This window comes from Musca domestica, unplaced genomic scaffold (assembly GCF_030504385.1).
Source record: "Musca domestica strain aabys unplaced genomic scaffold, Musca_domestica.polishedcontigs.V.1.1 38, whole genome shotgun sequence".
NCBI lineage: Eukaryota > Metazoa > Arthropoda > Insecta > Diptera > Muscidae > Musca > Musca domestica.
This window is the reverse complement of record NW_026712324.1, coordinates 7,022,998-7,041,340: the sequence shown is the minus strand read 5'-3', so window position 1 is coordinate 7,041,340 and position 18,343 is coordinate 7,022,998. Positions and strand designations below refer to the sequence as shown.

General features: G+C 36.7%; 2 protein-coding genes across 3 annotated transcripts in view; one reads left to right on the top strand and one right to left on the bottom strand.

Moving 5' to 3' along the window:
* The window catches only part of LOC101889113 (G-protein coupled receptor Mth2), a 361,585-nt gene that overhangs the window by 152,288 nt on the left and 190,954 nt on the right, over positions 1 to 18,343 (bottom strand). The window lies entirely within an intron of this gene.
* On the top strand, positions 978 to 12,370 carry LOC101894951 (G-protein coupled receptor Mth2). Its single transcript, XM_059126415.1, has 7 exons — positions 978 to 1,534; positions 5,309 to 5,468; positions 5,534 to 5,722; positions 5,784 to 6,038; positions 6,123 to 6,276; positions 11,926 to 12,120; positions 12,194 to 12,370. Exons 1-7 carry the CDS (start codon positions 1,040 to 1,042, stop codon positions 12,276 to 12,278), a joined length of 1,533 nt encoding a protein of 510 aa, XP_058982398.1. The 5' UTR covers positions 978 to 1,039; the 3' UTR covers positions 12,279 to 12,370.

Genomic DNA, 18,343 nt, shown 5'->3' with positions numbered 1-18,343 from the left:
AATGAGTATTTCGAGGCGTTACAAACGGAATGACAAAATTAATAAAACCTCCACAGTATGGTGGAGGGTATGAATAATGTGGCTAAAATCATCAAAATACCGAATATCGGGAGTACCGTTTTATGGGGGCTATACGAAGACGAGGACCTGCACAGACAATTTTCTGTCTTAGGCTGTAGTATCCATTTCGAACTTCAAATACCAAATTTTAAACAATTCCGACGAATAATGTCGCTAATATTAAAATGTCAAAATACAGAATATCGGGAGGTACGTTATATGGGGACTATACCAAAACGTGGACCTACATAGCCCATTTTTTATGCCAAAGATCCTGCAGACATAACATACATTTGAGTAAAATATTATCAATCTACTTCAATTCGTTCGGAAGCTAGAGCGATATCCACAGACGGGCGGACTTGACTAAATCGACATAGAATTTTATGCTGATCAAGAATATATATACTTTGTGGGGTCAAAAAGGTACAATTCGAGATGTTACAAACGGAATAACAAACTTAATATACCCTCCATACTATGGCGGAGGGTATAAAAATGCCTCGGTAAACTGAGGATCGATTTTTTCTATGGAAAAAAAAATTGTCTCCGTAAATTAGGAATCGATTTTTTTCTAAAGAAAAAATGCCTCAGCAAAATGAGGATCGAAAATTTTTTATAGAAAAAATACCCTTTACGAAATGAGAATCGAATTTTCTTCTCTGTAGAAAAAAAAATTCTCATAATAATGAGGACTATTTTCTCCCTCACAGCAGTACTAAAAGGGACACTGTGCTGGATGGTATACCCTCCGGTTCACTATTATTTTGGTATATAAGTCGGACCAAAGGCACATTTTATTGATGAAAAAACATTGACATAACCCAATGTGCCCTCCTATAGTCAATGTGTGGTTTACAACTCAGCCACTCACTCTCCGCCTCTCTGCGGCATACCTAACCATTGAATCTACATTTATTGTTTTAAATTCCCTGCAGTCAAATCAATACCATTGCAGCGTGAACGACGGCTCGTATAAATGACGCGCATAATTTTCTTATTGCTGTTGTTAGCGATTTCTTCGGCGTTGGCAATACGGACGGGCAAAGAAAAATGTCCTTTCAACGACACGGTGGATCTGTCAAACTACATGCCCTACGACAACGGTTCCTATAGCTATCAAAATATTATAATACCCAAAGCTAATGTCAGTATCTATGAGTATCGCTTGGAATTTCTGGATATTCGGCGTCCCGTACCTGGTCACCCTCGAGCTTGTGTATGCGGTCCCAGGCACCATGGAAAATATTGTATCAAATTGTGTTGTGAACCTGGAGAATTCTACAATGAAACTTCATTGAGCTGTATGGAAATTCCGCGATATCAAAATGTGCCGAGTGAAATGACAATTATGGCCGAGGATTATGAACAGAAGTTGGTAAATGTGTTTCAGAAATTTACATATCAAGTGGGTCTGCCATGTGACAAGCCAAAAGTTCTATCCAGCGATTTGGACACATGGGACATTTTAGAGGTAAGTCATAACGTTCGGATGGAAGCTGAATCACAGGAAAAAAAATTGAACGGTCGGATAAAGTTGTAGTGAGTCAGATGCTGCAGTTACAGTAATTTAGATGAGCAATAAGGTTTATTTTTATAGCGCCAGCAGTTTCAAGCAAGCTTATCATTGGAAATATTGAGAGAAATAAAAGAGATTCTTAAAAAAGAATGTATCTTTCCCCGTCTATGACAAATAGTTAAGAACTAGAAGACGCCTCCAAGATTCTGTATAAGGCAGGGTCCTTTCTAAATTCTCTAATGTATAGGAGAACATTTGGTCTCTTGGTATGCGACATCTCTTTGTGAAATCCATCGTATTTTGGTGATTGATAAACTACCATCAGACCATCTGTTAATAGCATTGGAACCTTTTCTTGATATTTTGTACCAGAAATACCAGTTAAAGTGTAAAGTTGGTCATACATACAATAATTTTCTCGCCTTTTATGAGCTGATCTTCGAGCTACTTTAAGATAAGAAGAGCTTTGTCCTCGTGGATGTGACAGAAGTAGAAAACCAGCTGTTCTTCCGTAAGACATTTTTGTAGGAGAAGGCAACCTGCTCTTTTGATCTCTCCATGAAGAGACTCTTCCTCTTTCTAAGATAAGCCCCTTAAACTTTTATGAGAAGGTAGTTTCGCCTTCTAAGAGAAGACCATTCAGCCTTCTATGGAAGACCTTCTAGTCTTCTATGGGAAGACCTTATAGTCTTCTATAGGAAGACTCTTTGGCCTTCTATGAGAAGATCATTCGGCCTTCTATGGGAAGACCTTCTAGTCTTCTATGGGAAGACACTTTTGTCTTTTATGCGAAGACTCTTTGGTCTTTTATGGGAAGAGTCTTTGGTATTCTATGAGAAGACTCTCTGGCCTTCTTGGAGAAGACCCTCTGCTTTCCTATGGGAAGATACTGTTTTTCTATAAAGAGACCCTCAGATATTCTATGGGAACGCCCTGTGGTCTTCTATGAGAAGACCATTTAGCCTTCTATGGAAGACCTTCTAGTCTTCTATGGGAAGACCTTCTAGTCTTCTATAGGAAGACCTTCTAGTCTTTTATAGGAAGACCTTCTAGTCTTATATGGAAAGATTTTCTAGTCTTCTATTGGAAGACTCTTTGGCCTACTATGAGAAGACCATTCGGCCTTCTATGGGAAGACCTTCTAGTCTTCTATGGGAAGACCCTTTTATATTTTATACGAAGACTCTTTGGTCTTCTATGGGAAGACCCTTTGGTGTTCTATGAGAAGACTCTCTGGTTTTCTATGAGAAGATCCTCTACGTTTTTTATGAAAAGACCCACTGGTCTTCTATAGGAATACCCTCTGGTTTTCTATGAGAATATCCTCAGGTCTTCTGGAGAAGACCCTCTAGTTTTATGGGAAGACCCACTTATCTTCTTTAAGAAGGGAAGACCTTCTAGTCTCCTATAGGAAGACTCTTTGGCCTTCTATGAGAAGACCATTCGGCCTTCTATGGGAAGACCTTCTAGTCTTCTATGGGAAGACACTTTTGTCTTTTAAGCGAAGACTATGGGAAGAGTCTTTGGTATTCTATGAGAAGACTCTCTGTCCTTCTTGGAGAAGACCCTCTGGTTTTCTATGGAAATATACTGTTTTTCTATATGAAGACCTTCAGATTTTCTATGGGAACGCCCTGTGATCTTTTATGAGAAGACCATTTAGGCTTCTATGAAAGACCTTTTAGTCTTCTATGGGAAGACCTTCAAGTCTTCTATAGGAAGACCTTCTAGTCTTCTATAGGAAGACCTTCTAGTCTTCTAAAGGAAGACATTCTAGTCTTCTATAGGAAGAACTCCTAGTCTTCTATAGGAAGACCTTCTAGTCTTCTATGGGAAGACTTTCTAGTCTTCTGTAGGAAGACTCTTTGGCCTTCTATGAGAAGACCATTCGGCCTTCTATGGGAAGACCTTCTAGTCTTCTATGGGAAGACCCTTTTATATTTTATACGAAGACTCTTTGGTCTTCTATGGGAAGACCCTTTTGTGTTCTATGAGAAGACTCTCTGGTTTTCTATGGGAAGATCCTATAGGTTTTTATGAAAAGACCCACTGGTCTTCTATAGGTATTCTATGAGAATATCCTCAGGTCTTCTGGAGAAGAAAAGACCCACGGATCTTCTATCTTATCTTCTTTGAGAAGATCCTTTGGTCTTTTATGGGAAGACCCTCGGGTCTTCTCTGAGAAGGCCCTCTAGGTTTCTATGAGAAGAACCTTTGGTTTTTTTGAGAAGACCTTCGTTCTATGAATATATTGCTATCCATCTATGAAGAGTCCTTAAGCTTTTCTTTGCTGACCCTGTGGTCTTCTATGAGAAGAGCCTCGGGCCTTCTCTAAGAAGGCCCTCCAGGTATCTATGAGAAAAGCCTTTGTTTTTTATGAGAAGACCTTCGTTACTTCTATGTATAATATTGTATATCCATCCATGAAAAGTCCTTAAGCTTTTCTTTGCTGCTGGATTCTTAGTAGAACATGAGAGAGAGAGAAAAAGAAAAGTTAAATGATAAAATTTAGATTCAACGGGGAAAACATTATCCGAATTCAACATTGCCATAATAATGCTTTTTTATACCCTACACCACAAGGTGGTCAGGGTATTATGTCTTTGTGCATTTGTTTGTAACAGGCAGAAGGAAACGAGATAGACCCATAGTTCCTTTTGATGATCTGCATAGAATCACATTCAGAGTCGATTTATGCATGTCCGTCCGTCCGTCTGTCCGTCCGTCTGTCCATGTATTTTTGTAAACAAAGTACAGGTCGCATTTATTGCCCGATCCAGATGAAATTTTGCAAAGATCTTTTGTTTGGCCCAAAGACGAACCCTATTGAAATTGGAGATAATCGGTACAAATTTAGATATAGCTCCCATATATATCTTCGTCCGATTTGTCTTTTATTGTGCACTAAACGTGTAATATCAGCCCGAATAGTATGGAATTTTGCACATACAACCAAATTAGGCCTCGAAATAAGTATGCCAAATTTGATCGAAATCGGTTCAGATATAGCTATAGCTCCCATATATATTGTTCATCCGATTTGTTATTTTTGTCCTCCGCTGCCGTAATATGCACTCTGTAACAACAATATTTGGGGAAATATATCAAATGCAGCTCAGAAATACCTTTGCTAAATTTTATCGAGATCGGTTCAGATTTGGATATAGCTCCCATATATAACTTTGTCCGATTTACCATTTATTGTGCGCCAAACGTCTAATATTTGTCTAGAAGGTAGTATGCCAAATTTGAGGGTCGGTTCAGATATAGTTATAGCTCCCATATATATTGTTCATCCGATTTATTGTATTTGTTACCCACAGCCGTAATATGCACTCCGTAACAACGATATTCAGGGAAATATAACAAATACAGCTCAGAAATATCTTTGCCAAATTTTATCGAGATCGGTTCAGATTTGGATATAGTTCCCATACATATTTTTATTCGATTTCAAATTAATTTCGCACCAAATGGGCAATACAAGTCCGAATTTAAAAGATACAAATGCTTCGGCATATTTAGTCCTTTGAATTTTAAATTATAATTATAATCATAGCGTGTATGATTGAATTCTCCCATAAAAACTTTTAATTATTAAGTGGAGCTCAACTAAATTAGCAAAGTGGTGTAGGGTATCATAAAATCGGCCCCGCCCGACTTTAGGACTTTCTTTACTGGTTGTTATTGTTTTAGAAATGCAAAAGCATAATTTTAACTTTTCTTTAGGACGGTACTCTTATGATCTCCAATTATGATGCGCACTTAGACACGGTTAGTTATTGTCTAACGCCAAAATGGGATGATTCCTTAAATTTAAATGTTTTTATGCCGATGAGCTGTCCAATGAAGTCTGAAGTTCAATTTTCAACAATTCTGAATACCTATGGTAAGTAAGTGTTTGTTTTTATTGTGGCTCAATCTCTAAACACTGTTTTAAACGAATTTCGACAGGAATGCTGTTATCGGTGTCATTTCTAGTACCAACAATTGCCGTTCATTTGCTGTTGAAGGAACTCAGGGAAAATTTGAAGAATAAGATATTGATTTGCTATCTACTTTCTCTGACTGTGGGCTATTTAATTATATCTCTGATTAATATAACCCAGGCACGATTTGATTTTGTTTCATGCAGCATAATTGGTAATTACAACAAATTACGTGGTAAATGTGTTGGTAAATGTAGTTATGTCTTCATTTCTAGGTTATATCGGCTATTACTTCCTCATGGCAGCCTTTGTTTGGATCAGCGTTTTGTGTTTTGAGCTATGGTATAATTTCAAAGCCCAATCATATGAATTCTGTACCAGTCGATGTTTGCGCCGTTTCAAGATCTATTCAATGTATGCATGGGGCTTATCCGCCCTTATGACAGCTATTGTCGTATGGACACAGTTATCGGATTATGTTGATGATTTATATAAGCCCGGTATTGGTATTAAAGTCTGTTGGCTTGATAGTAAGTATGATAAAAAAAAGAGCAAAGCTATCCTGGATTCGAGATATTTATTTCAAATTACGTTTTAAATATTCTATGCAACAGCCAGAAAATGGTCAGCTGCCTTGTATTTCTATGGACCAAACACGATCATTTTGATCTTTAGTGCAATCACATTTGTCTACGTGACCATGAAAATGTATCGAATGCGCTGCGATTCTATTACGAAGATACAAAAACAGAGTTTTTTCCAGGAAAAGTAAGTAGAAAGAAAAGGAAAGTATTGTTACCAATTGCAACTAATTGAAAAAACCAGTAAAGAAAATCCTAAAGTCGGGCGGGGCCGATTTTATGATACCCTACACCACTTTGCTAATTTAGTTGAGCTCCACATAATAATTAAAAGATTTTATGGGAGAATTCAATCATACACGCTATGATTATAATTATAATTTAAAATTCAAAGGACTAAATATGCCGAAGCATTTGTATCTTTTAAATTCGGACTTGTATTGCCCATTTGGTGCAAAATTAATTTGAAATCAGATAAAGATATATATGGGAACTATATCCAAATCTGAACCGATCTCGATAAAAATTGGCAAAGATATTTTAGAGCTGTATTTGATATATTCCCCTGAATATCGTTGTTACGGAGTGCATATTACGGCTGTAGGTAACAAATACAACAAATCGGATGAACAATATATATAGGATCTATAGCTATATCAGAACAGATCTTCATCAAATTTGACATACTAGCTTCTAGACTCAATTCGGTCATAAGTGCCAAATTCCATCCTATTTGGACAAATATTTGACGTTTGGTGCACAATAAAAGGTAAATCGGACGAAGTTATATATGGGATCTATATCCAAATCTGAACCGATCTCGATAAAATTTAGCAAATGTATATCTGAGCTGTATTTGATATATTTCCCCAAATATTGTTGTTACAGAGTGCATATTACGGCTGCGGAGGACAAAAATAACAAATCGGATGAAAAATATATATGGGAGCTATAGCTATAACTGAACCGATTTCGATCAAATTTGGCATACATATTTTCAGGGCTAATTTGGGTGTATGCGCAAAATTCCATACAATTCGGGCTGATACTACACGTTTGGTGCACAATAAAAGGCAAATCGGACGAAGATATATATGGGAGCTATGTCTAAATTTTGACCGATTATTTCCAATTTCAATAGGGTTCGTCCTTGGGCCAAACAAATGATCTGTGCAAAATTTCATCTCAATCGGATAATAAATGCGACCTGCATTTTGTTCACAAGAATACATGGACAGACGGACGGACTGACATGCATAAATCAACTCAGAAAGTGATTCTACGCAGATCATCAAAAGGAACTATGGGTCTATCTCGTTTCCTTTTGCCTGTTACAAACAAATGCACAAAGACATAATACCCTGACCACATTGTGGTGTAGGGTATAAAAAACACCATTTTGATTTTGCTAGCGATACAGGCCTGGGGACGCGAGCCCTATACTATGGGTATTACTATATTTTTAAGAAAAAAGATTTTAAAAACGTGGATTTTAAAAATATATTTTTCAGAGTCAAACTGGGAAGCGTGGATTTTTTAAAATGTAATATATTTTTAAGGATCATCAAGGGCACCAAACATGGATTTATAAGAATTTTCTCCAAGGAACAAGACAACAAAACCTGGTTTATAAAAATTATGATTGAAGGATTTTGGTCCCAGAATATTCAGGCCCAGAAAACCTGATTTTTTAGATAATTTATCAGGACCATTCGAGCTCTATAAGCAGGATTAAAAAGAGTATATTTTAAGAACTATCAGAGCCACAAAACCTTTACCTTTGAAAAAATGTTTGGAAGGATTGTCAAACCATTTGAGAGTATTCTTCTAAGAAAAGTGAAGGCCACAAAATCTGCTTCTTTAGAATGTTTGTAAAGATAAACCTGGGATTTTGGAATCATTTTTCAAGGATTTCTGTTTCGTGGCATGTTTTCGAATATTTTCCAAATGCCATTAGGACTTTATTATTTAGATTATATATTTCACGGACCATCAGGATCTCCAAACCTGGTAATACACTTTAGCTAAACGGAATCGTAAAAGTTAGTATTGAGGAAGATTGATTGATTGAAATTAAAACAAGTAAGCAAAGGCTACAGTCGAGCGGGGCCGGCCGTTGAATTCCCTACAACACTATAATAAACGATACAGTTTATATAGGCGAGATACTCGAAAGAATTCCACAAGATTTTTAGATGTTTTTTCTTTCCTAACAAGAGGCCATTCTGAATTAATGAGAACTGTCGAAATCAGTTCAGCCGTTCTCAACATATAAGATATCTTTGAAGCATATCTTCTTTGATAGACATATATATCGCACATATTTTGCTATATATCTGATTTCTTGGATGTTAACATCAATGTAAAGATCAGAAGTAACCTTGTCATGGCTTTGTGATTTCGACAGGACTTAAAATATTCGCGGTTTAATGAAAAATATTGAATTTTTTCAACACAAAAGATATGGTCTATTTTACCCGCTAAATATTATCCGATGACCACCCAAATTGGTAGGCTTCTTCCCCGCCCCAAACTCTAGCTACATGCAGTCTATATTTGCGACCTGTATAGTTACTGCAAATCCGACATTTTTTCAGTATTTGGTCCATTTCAACCCCTAAACATTTGGCGATCATCTCCAAAAGAAATAGGCTTCTATTCTGACCCTAACCCCACCTTCGTGCAAAACTTCGTAAGAATCGGGCCATAATTGCGACCTGTAGCGTGATTACAAATTAACATGGAGACGGACAGACGGACGGACGGACATACATATCTAGATCGACTCAGCTCGGCGAGCTAGGAAGATCCATATATATTTTCCTATATGGGAAACCAATATTTCGAGGTGTTACATAAATTCTGGCCCAATCAAACTTATAATACACCCAACACATAGTGTTGAAGGGTATAAAAATATATATATACAGTATCAGTCGGTTTTGCTAACAGATATATACCCTTAGCCTAAATCTTGAACCCTATGTGGGGAAGGTACCAGAAGGTATTGTCCGATCTCTATCATCTCTATAACAGATCTTGTTTTGATGTTCGTATTGAGATGTTCCAAGTCTGAATGGACTCGGATTTTATGAGCTTGATGAATATTTACCAGGAGGAGTGGACCAATATATACCATCTTAAAATTTGGCCTTGGGTTAACAACAATATTGTATTGTATGCAATTTTAAGTCAATCGGACATTTTACAAGAGTTATAACATTTCACAATTTTGACCCTTTGTGGGGGAGGTACTTGATAGAGTATACCGACATATATTTTCTCAACTGACCTAGCGTGATGCAAATATTAGGATTTACAAAGTTGGAGCAATATCGGATTATCTTTTTTCTTGCTGTGCAGTAAAATAATTATTTTTTTTTTTTGAAAATTTTGATCTATTGTGGGGAAGGTACCAGAAGGTGTGGACCGATATACTCCACCTTCGCACAACACCTAGGGTTAGTAAAAACATAGTGTGTTGTGTGTAATTTGAACAAATGACTCTTACATCACATTTTATAAGAGTTATAATTATTCAAAATGTTGACCCGTTGTGGGGGTGTACTTGATGGAGTGGTCCGATATTGTATATTTTCGCACCTGACCTGGCACTGATGCAAATATAAGAACTCGCAAAGTTGGAGCAAAATCGAATAATTCTTTCACTTTCTGTGCAGTATATCAATTTTTTTTTTGAAAATTTTGACATTTTTTGAGGGAGGTACCAGAAGGAGGGGAACGATATTGCCCATCTCCGAACTCGACATTAGTTTGACAATAATATTACAATGTACCAAACTTGGATCAAATCGAATACTCTCTTCGAGAGTTATCATGCGCACCAGCCAGATAGACGGACGGACGGACATCGCTAGATCGAATGTAAATGTCCTAAAACGGATTTGGTCCAAAGAGACCAAAGTTAATATAAGTTTTAGTATAAACCCGACAGATATCTGTATCTTTAGATATTCTGTATGTTGATGATTTGTTTCAGTTTTCAACTGGATTGTTTTTTTGGATTTGGTATTTTTGAACTTCGCAATGGGTACTTCCTGCTATGACAGAAAATTATACGTACAGTTCCACGTCATTGTATAGCCCCCATATAACGGTACCTCACGAAAATCGGTATTTTTATGATTTTATTTATATTTTTTTACAAAATTTCAATATTCTTGGTCAACATTTTTAATATCCATGAAGTTCATAAAAGGCGAAATTAACATTCAGTTCCATTCAAACTTCGCAAGACCAACACAAAATTCGGTATTTTTATGATTTTATTAATATATTTTACAAAATTGCATTATTCTTGGTATTTGGAGTTCGTAAGCGGTACCACCTTCTCCGACAGATAACACTGTGCGACCCAAAAAACAATAACGGGGATAATCAAGTCGATTATGAAAGTAGATGTAAAAAAAACCTGTGTATCGACGTTTTGAAAGTTTACATCGGGCAAGTTCCCCTCTCTTTCATACTTTTGGAAATTTTCGGATTAAGATTTCTGGGAATTCATAGTATATAGTGTCCGTCGCAATATTGTGGATAAAAATATGTGGAATAATTTGGCCGAAAGTTGAAACCCTCAGGCCGGTCAATAAAGGGGTATTTTTTGGTCCTTTTTAATATAGTTGATAACATCCTTTATACGGGATCGTAGCAAGTAAAATCATCGACGTTTCAAAAAAAAAAAAAAAAAAAAAACACCGAAAATTATCTCTAATTTATAACCTCAGTCATATGACTACCCTCAGTAATTTGATGCGGTCAAAACGAGCCTCATCGAAATAACCGTTGCAGGACATTTATGGTCGATCTAGCGATGTCCGTCCATCAGCCTGTCTGGCATGTGCACACGATAGTATTCACACGGGAGTATTCAATTCGGTCCAAACTTGGTATATCATAATATTATTATCAAACTTAGATCGAGTTCGGAGATGAGCAATATCGGTCCACTCCTTCTTCCTTCCTCCACCACAAAAGATCGATATTTTCAAAAAAAAAAAAAAAAATCCTGCGCAGAAAGTACAAGGCTAATCCGATTTTGCTCCATCTTTGCAAATCCTGATATATGTATCAGTCCTAAGTGAAAATGGACAATGTCGGTCCACTCCATCAAATAAACCACCCCACCACCTCCCCCCAAAACACTCAAAATTTTGAATAATTACAACTTTTATAAAATGTGATATAAGAGTCCCATTGTCTTCAAATCACAATATTTTATTAACCCAAGGTCTGGTGTGAAGATGGAATATATCTGTCCACTCCTTCTGGTACGTTTACCACAAAAATTCAACATTTTTAATATCCATGAAGTTCATAAAAGGCGAAATTAACATCCAGTTCCATTCAGACTTCGCAAGACCAACACAAGATTTGTTGTGGAGATGGTAGAGACATTAGAGCAGACATTTCTTCTGGTACCTCCCCCACATAGGGTTCAAGATTTTGGGAAACAAAACGCTCAAAGAAAGCGAAATAAGCATCTGAAGGTGATATATATCTGCGAACCCCTTTCTGGTAGGGTCACAATTTCCATACTTTTATCTGTCATAACTTGCGAAACAAGTCAGCGACTCTTAAGAACTTGCTATATCTAAATATTTATCTCAACCAGAAACCTGAGATAATTACTTAGGAGAATTTTTGCATAAACCCATATATGTGTATTTTAGTAATTATAAATTCCCGGCCATTAAGGATGATCTCGAGTTGTGATGTATTCTGGGACTTATAGCAGATCGATCTGTAGAACGGTTAAACATGTTTTTTAAGAACTCCAAAAATATTTTTTTTTAAATAACCCATGCAAATCTTTCAGTGTTGTTATATTAGTTCGCCTCTTCCTTTTAATGGGTATAACCTGGATAATGGACATTCTGTCGTTCTGTGTACGCAACTACCCACAATTCGATATGTTTTTTGTTTTGACAGATTTCTGTAATGCCATTCAAGGTGTTCTCATATTCATTTTATTTGTTATGAGACGTAAGGTGACGTCACTTCTTAAAGCCAAGTAAGTCGAATGTAAAAAGTACTAATTTCATATTCATATGCATATAAAACTAAAACAAATGTCCTCTTTGCAGATTCTTGGGAAAAACTGTCAAAGGAAATTGTGACGATTCGATACAATTTCATAGTACCCTGTCGATGAGTACCAAAGTGACGTAAAGGAGGTTAATGCGTAGAAAATCATGTTTTAAATTTGTAAATGTCTTGTTAAATTTGATGAATAAATAAATAATTTCGTTGCAAAATTCACACAAAACACAAGTTGTTATTTAAAATTTACTCAAAGTACATTTTCAGAATATAATACCAAAGGTAATATGAAAACAGGGTTTTAAGTGGGAATCTTGTTTTTTTTTTCTGGGACAGTGAAACCTTCGCAGTGTTACTATGGATAGTTGCCAATCATTTTGTTTTTTTTTTTTTTTTTTTTTTTTGAGAATCCTTTTTGTCGGAAGTATTCATTGAGTGGGATTATTATAGAATTAAGAGCGAAAATGATTGGTAAAATAGGTTCTACTGTTTACGTTTTTGTATCCAACAACTCCCTGTTGACCTCTTCTACCAAAGGATTTTAATTTTAAATTCTATATCCCAATAAAGAAGTGAAGAGCAAATTGAAAAGGAATCCAGTAGATCGTTTTTTTTTTCTCTGACATGAGGGTTATACAACATTAGATTGGATGTCCCAAGACCTAAAATGGTCACACAATACATTAGGGAAAAATCAAAAAAGAAAAAACATATTTAAAAAAAAAAAAAAAAAAAAGGCCTAAAGTCGGGCGGGGCGATTTTATGATACCCTACACCACTTTGCTAATTTAGTTGAGCTCCACTTAATAATTAAAAGTTTTTATGGGAGAATTCAATCATACACGCTATGATTGTAATTATAATTTAAAATTCAAAGGAATAAATATGCCGAAGCATTTGTATCTTTTAAATTCGGACTTGTATTGCCCATTTGGTGCGAAATTAATTTGAAATCGGATAAAAATATATATGGGAACTATATCCAAATCTGAACCGATCTCGATAAAATTTGGCAAAGATATTTTTGAGCTGTATTTGATATATTTCCCTGAATATCGTTGTTACGTAGTGCATATTACGGCTGTAGGTAACAAATACAACAAATCGGATGAACAATATATATGGGAGCTATAGCTATATCTGAACCGATCTTCACCAAATTTGGCATACTACCTTCTAGACTAAATTCGGTCGTATGTGCCAAATTCCATCCCATTTGGGCAAATATTAGACGTTTGGTGCACAATAAAAGGTAAATCGGACGAAGTTATATATGGGAGCTATATCCAAATCTGAACCGATCTCGATAAAATTTAGCAAAGGTATTTCTGAGCTGCATTTGATATATTTCCCCAAATATTGTTATTACAGAGTGCATATTATGGCTGCGGAGGACAAAAATAACAAATCGGATGAACAATATATATGGGAGCTATAGCTATATCTGAACCGATTTCGATAAAATTTGGCATACATATTTTCAGGCCTAATTTGGTTGTATGTGCAAAATTCCACACTATTCGGGCTGATATTACACGTTTGGTGCACAATAAAAGGCAAATCGGACGAAGATATATATGGGATCTATATCTAAATTTTTACCGATTATCTCCATTTGCAATAGGGTTCGTCCTTGGGGCAAAAAAATGTTGTTTGCAAAATTTCATCTCAATCGGATAATAAATGCGACCTGCATTTTGTTCACAAGAATACATGGACAGACGGACGGACGGACTGACATGCATAAATCAACTCAGAATGTGATTCTATGCAGATCATCAAAAGGAACTATGGGTCTATCTCGTTTCCTTTTGCCTGTTACAAACAAATGCACAAAGACATAATACCCTGACCACCTTGTGGTGTAGGGTATAAAAATAATACGCACCACCATTTGTAAGGAACTAGAAAAATGTTAAAAAATTCCGAAAAATACCGTTGAAATGAAAACCGTTATACAGGGGCTATACGAAGACGTGGACCTGTATAATTATTTTTTTTGTCATAGGCTGTAGTACCCATTAAGATCTTAAAATATGAAATTTGTCGCTAAAATCATCAAAATACCGAATATTGAGAGGTACCAATATATAGGTGCTATACGGAAACATAGACCGACATGGCCAATTTACGAGCAAAATATATCCCTCTATCTCAATTCTTTCGCAAGATAGCGTGATTGAAACAGACAAACGGACAGACAGAGGGGCATCGCTAAATCGTTTTAGAATTTTACGCTGATCCAGAATACAGGGTGAGATGAAAAAACTGCAAGCAACTTCAGGCTGCTGTCATTTCTAAGCCACTCGTCCGACAGCTGTTAAAATTATTCCAATGACAGCTCATTATATTGTTTACAAGCGTACAAAAGCATTTTGGTGACAATTTTCCAGAAAAAAAGTAATTCGAGATGGATTTCGAACGTGATAGTGTGATTTCTTTATAGTTGGCTGGAAAACCACAAGTGGCTATCAGCTATCAGTTATAGCGCTCGAGTATTTAAATGTGAATAAATCTTTTGTGTTTCGTACCATCGCAAGGAAGCGGATGGAAGAAAATAGCAACATTAGCAGAAATGGTTCGAAAAGTAAAGAAGAGACCCGAGACTCGAAACCCGCGTTGCAGTGGCCGAAAAATGGTTCGTGAGCTGAACGTATCGAAATATTCCATTCGGCAAATATTGAGAAAAGAAATTCCAAAAAATGCAAGAACTTACACCGCAACAGAACGAAAATAGACTCAAAGGAGCTAAAGAGTTGCTTCGCTTGGCCAAAAGTGGTGAACTGACGAATTTGGTTTTCTCCGATGAGAAAACATTCGTTGTCCAGCAGTTTGTAAACAAACCAAATGATCGTGTTTACTTGTCAAAGAGGTCAACTGAAAATAATTCGTGCCAAACGCGCTGTACATGTCAAATTTCAATGAAATTTGGAATGTGTGATGAAATTTAGTCTAACAAATTATTTTCCCAATTATATTGAAATCGGTTCAGATTTGGATATAGTTCCCATGTATATTTTCGGATGTTCATGTGTATTCCCAATTTCAATGATATTTTCGGTCGACTTTATGTATTCGATGCACGTTATATTTCCCCAACATCAATGAAATCCGTAAATAAATGCACCAATTATGGGTCGGAATTTGATATGAAAATAAATGATGTCTACTTATATTAAAAGGGGTTCAGACTCAGATATTATTTTATTAAGGAACCTAGGCCCCCAACGTCTTCGCTGTGGTACTAGTCTAACGGTAAAAAAATTGCACAACAATTTATTAGAGGCTACGATTATTACGGAAGAATCTTTCCCATAGCAAAAATAATGCGGTTTAACTTGAAAAGATTGCAGTCTACTGTCGTGTGATACCCCTTCCCGGCGAAGCGCTTGCTTGAGGTGATCGACAATTTGTTATTTTTTAGCTCCAACCTTGCTTTCCAAAATACTCCAGACACAATAGTTCAACGGGTTGGTATCTGGAGATTTTGGTGGCCACAGTTCGTTGGAAAAGAAGCGATGAACCTCATTTTGTAACTATTCTGAGTCCTTTTGGAATGTCCAACGTGGGTGGCCAAAACGTTTCCGTGCCCAAGGCTTTTACACCGTCCATAATTATTTTGCGATAATATTCGGCATTTATTCTGATGCCACGGTCGATTAATACGAGCGGAGAGCGACCATCGGCTGTTATGGCGACCCACATCATAACCATGGCCGGCGCTTGAGTTGTGGTGGCCAACTGAAGGTGCACATTTTCAGCTGACCTCTTTGGCAAGTAAACACGATCATTTTGTTTGTTTACAAACTGCTGGACAACGAATGTTTTCTCATCGGAGAAACCAAAACTTGGCAGTTCACCACTTTCGGAAGCAACTCTTTAGCTCTTTTGAGTCTATTTTCTTTCTGTTGCGGTGTGAGCTCTTGCTCGGGGTAAGGCCATTGAAATTTTTGGAATTTCTCATTTTCGATCAAGTCTCTTATTTACTTTTCGAACCATTTCTGCTGATGTTGCTGTTTTCTTCCGTCCACTTCCTTGACGTCGGGCTTCGCTACCACTATCACGGTAGCGAACGATGGTACGAGACACAAAAGATTTATTCACATTTAAATGCTGGAGTGCACTGAAGATAGCCACTTGTAGTTCTTCAGCCAAATGTAAAGAAATCACACTATCAAGCTTGAATTCCATCACGCATTACTGGAAAATTCTTACCAAAATGCTTTCGTACGCCTGTAAACAACATAATGAGCTGTCACTGGAATAATTTTAACAGCTATCGGACGTGTGGCTTAGAAATGACAGCAGTCCGAAGTTGGTATTTTAATATCACCCTGTAGTGTCCATTCCAAAACCACCTCCTAATCAAAAACCAACCACCAACAGGGACTCCAATGGCAAAATTTCAAAATTCCATTTTCATCCGTTCACCCTAAACAAAATTGTTCCCAATATAAATTAGTACAGTTCGCACACTTAGCACTTACTTCCATATATCAAACCAACTTTTTGTGCATTTGTTTGTAACATAGAGAATGAAGCGAGTTAGACCCATATTTTATTTTGATGATCTGCATAGAAAAACATTCGATCTATGCATGTCCGTCTATAAGTCTGCCCATGTCATTCTGACTAAAAAGTGTATTATCAGGTCAAATAGGATTCACTTGGATGAATATATGCTCAGGTGTAGGGTATCACAAATTCGACCCCGTCCTATTTTTGGCCTTTCTTTACTGGTTTTTATATTTATAATGGTTAATCGAGCTATATGTGGTTTTTGTTGTGTATTCTGTGCCTCTCCCATATTCTCTCCCTTCCTCTCTCTCCGACAACTACCAACTAGCAGTAACTCAACACATCCATATTTTAATTTGCTCCAGTTAAATGTAAATGTAATATTTATTCCTGGGGGTACCGCCGGCCAACATTTTGGAATATACGACAAGAGGGTTGGGATTCAATTTGCGATAATTAAGAAAATGGATTTCCCGCAATGACTTGAGATGACAAACTTCACCTCAAATCATTTCTCCAAACACAGGGCGCTACAACGAACGTACCATAAAATCATAATTAAATTGTAGTTAGCAATAATTTATTCTTGAATGACAAAGACATATAAAGTAATTACAAACACACACACACATTTATATATATGAATAGAAGGCGAATCATGACACTTAATAATAATTTTAAACAACAATGTATTATTTGTGGATGAGTGGAACCAGCAAACATATCAGGTAGTTTATTCATTACCCATGAGAAATTCGTTAGGCGCAAGTGCCACTTTGATTCATCCATACATCTGCATTACCAGCATTCCAAAAATAATTCATAATAAAATCAAAATTATATATATATAGCATTCCAAATAATGAATGCGGCGATTCAGAGTGAACACGCCCGACTGCCATCTATATTTCTAACTATTAACTATTCCAACAGGACTCAGCACAATGCAATGGTGCTGAGTCCTGTTGGAATGTCCAAGGTCTGCGGCCAAAATGTTTGCGTGCCCAAGGCTTTAATACACCCTCCAGAATATTTTCCCTATAATATTCGGCATTTATTTTGATGCCACGGTCGATTAATACGAGCGGAGAGCGACCATCGGCTGTTATGGCGGCCCACACTATCACCATGGCCGGCGCTTGAGTTCTGGTGCACATTTTCAGCTGACCTCTTTGGCAAGTTTAGCTCTTTTGATGTATTTTATTTCTGTTGCGATGTATGTTCTTGTACTTTATATACCCTCCACCTTGGAAAGGAGGGTATATTAACTTTGTCATTCCGTTTGTAACATCCTTAAATATTCGTCTTAGACCCCATAAAGTATATATATTCATAATCAGCATAAAATTCTAAGTCGATTTAACGATCTCCGTCTGTCTGTCTGTTGAAATCACGATACAGCCAACATTATTTGACGTAGAGCGCCAAAATTTAGCAGAGCTATTTACATTGTATCTAGGATGGTTGGTATTGAAAATGAGATATATCGGTCCACGTTCTGGTGTAGTCCCCATATAACGGTACCTCCCGATATTCGGTATTTTGATGATTTATGCCACATTTTTTCACGGATTTCTCTGGAAATTGGTATTTGTAGGCCATAACGGGTCCCTGAGCTTGTGGCAAAACATTGCATGTATAGGTCCATGATTTGGTATAGTCCCCATATAACGGTA